Genomic DNA, 2,041 nt, shown 5'->3' with positions numbered 1-2,041 from the left:
TTGTTGTTGTTTTGTTAATGTGGTCAAGGGATTTAACATCGGAGGTCCTCTATACGGCGATAATATGGATAAAGTGAGTGTTGTTGCTTTTTTTTTGGGGGGGGGGGGTTTTGTTGTTGTTGATGATGTTTTGTTGTTCTTGTTGTTGTGGTTGTTTTGCACAATGCCTAGAGGCAAAGGGTTCGTTTTTCTTGTCAAAGGTACGGGATTTAAACTACCTGAAGTGTCTCTCTTCTTCTTCTTAGTTTTAGGTTTTAGTAGAGGTTTAATGGCGCTCGCAACTGCATAAGGTCATATGAGCGCCAGAAGATTAGATCTAGAGGTGTTACAAGAGAGTAACAAACATAAAAAAGAAGAAGGCGAGATAAGGACGATAGATGTCTCATAGGAAAGAAGAAGCAAACCACACCAGAGCACCCGCCAACCACCCACTCTTCTTCTTCTTTTTCTGCCGCGTTTTTTGTTTCTTGTTCATCTTGTTTGTTTAATTTTGTTACTCCCTTTGAAATCATCTACTACTACTACTACTACTACTACTACTACTACTACTAATCATCATAATTTTTTAAATAAATAAATAAATAAATGAATGAATGAATGAATAATTGTTTTAAAAAATTAAAAATATGTTGTTGTTTTTTTCAATTTTAAAATGAATTAAAAGATTAATCAAACAAGCAATCAATCAAACAAACAAACAAAGAAACAAACAAACAAACTAACAAACAATATTCAAAACCTTCCCCCTCCTCCTCCTCTTCCTCCTCCTCCTCCTGCCAGGTGACGAGTGTCCACAGACTCCGCTGGTACAAGAAGGGCGAGTCTGGCCAGCTGACCACCAACGACCACTACACCATCCAGGAGAAAGGGGGTGTGGCGGGGGCGGAGCTTGTGTTCACGCCGGTCACGCCCACCTCGGCCGGCATCTACTTCTGCCAAGTCAGCAACGCCACGGACCATCTGGGCACCGTGGTGAAGGGACTGAACATCGGAGGTCGTTTATACGAAGATTATATGGATAAAGTGAGTGTTCCTTGTGGTTGTTTTGTTGTCTTTGTTTTGTTGTTGTAGTTGTTTTGATGTTGTTGTTGTTGTTGTTGTTGTTTTGCCGTTGTTATTGTTTTGTAAATGTGGTTGTTTTTATTGTTGTGGTGAAGGGACTTAACATTGGGGGTCGTCTGTACGGTGGTAATATGGATAAAGTGAGTGTTCGTTTTTGTTGTGGGTTTTTTTTGTGGTTGTTGTTGTGGGTATCTTGTTGTGGTTGCGTTTGTTGTGGTTGTTTTGATGTTGTGGTCAAGGTCGTCTGTACGAAGATAATATGGATAAAGTGAGTATTCGTTGTAGTAGTTGTTGTTGTTTTGCTGTTGTTGTTTTGTTGTGTTTGTTTTGTTGTTGTGGTCAAGGTACTTAACATCGGAGTGGGTGGTTGGCGGGTGCTGTGGTGTGGTTTGCTTCTTCTTTCCTATCAAACATAATATATCGTCGTTATCTCCCGTCCTTCTTTTTTGTGTATGTTACTCTCTTGTAACACTTCTAATCTTCGGCACTTATAAGACCTTACTTTGTTGTAAGTGCCGTAAAACACTTACTAAAATTTAACATCGGAGGCCTTCTATACGGCAACAATATGGATCAAATGAATGTTGTTGTTTTTGTGGTTGTTATGTTGTTGTGGTTGTTGTTGTTGTTATTGTGGTTGTTGTGGTTGTTTTGCTGTTGTTTTTGTTTGTGGTTGTTGTTTTGTTGTTGGGGTGTTTTAAAGAGTGTGAAAAATATGGATAATATCACCCGCCAACAACCCACACTTAACACCAGAGGCCGTCTGTACGGCGGTAATATGGGTAAAGTGAGAGTTATTGTGGTTGGGTTTTTTGTGGTTGTTGTAGTTGTGGATGTGTTCGTTGTTGTTGTTGTTGTGGTTGTTTTATTGTTTATGTGGTGAAGGGACTCAACATCGGAGGTCGTCTGTACGGCGATAATTTGGATAAAGTGAGTGTTCGTTTTTGTTGTTTTGTTGGTGTGTGGTTTTGTTGTTGTT

The 2,041-nt window shown here is 39.6% G+C and overlaps 1 protein-coding gene across 1 annotated transcript in view; it reads left to right on the top strand.

Annotated features, from left to right (window-relative positions):
- LOC106011078 overlaps positions 1 to 2,041 on the top strand; it is a gene marked incomplete in the record, with an annotated part of 9,984 nt that overhangs the window by 4,948 nt on the left and 2,995 nt on the right. The window contains 1 exon segment of the mRNA XM_013079433.2: positions 781 to 1,023. Coding sequence (XP_012934887.1) covers positions 781 to 1,023 — 243 coding nt within the window.

This window comes from Aplysia californica, unplaced genomic scaffold (assembly GCF_000002075.1).
Source record: "Aplysia californica isolate F4 #8 unplaced genomic scaffold, AplCal3.0 scaffold00051, whole genome shotgun sequence".
Taxonomy (NCBI): Eukaryota; Metazoa; Mollusca; class Gastropoda; order Aplysiida; family Aplysiidae; genus Aplysia; species Aplysia californica.
The sequence above is the reverse complement of the archived record's forward strand: the minus strand, read 5'-3'. Positions and strand labels throughout refer to the sequence as shown.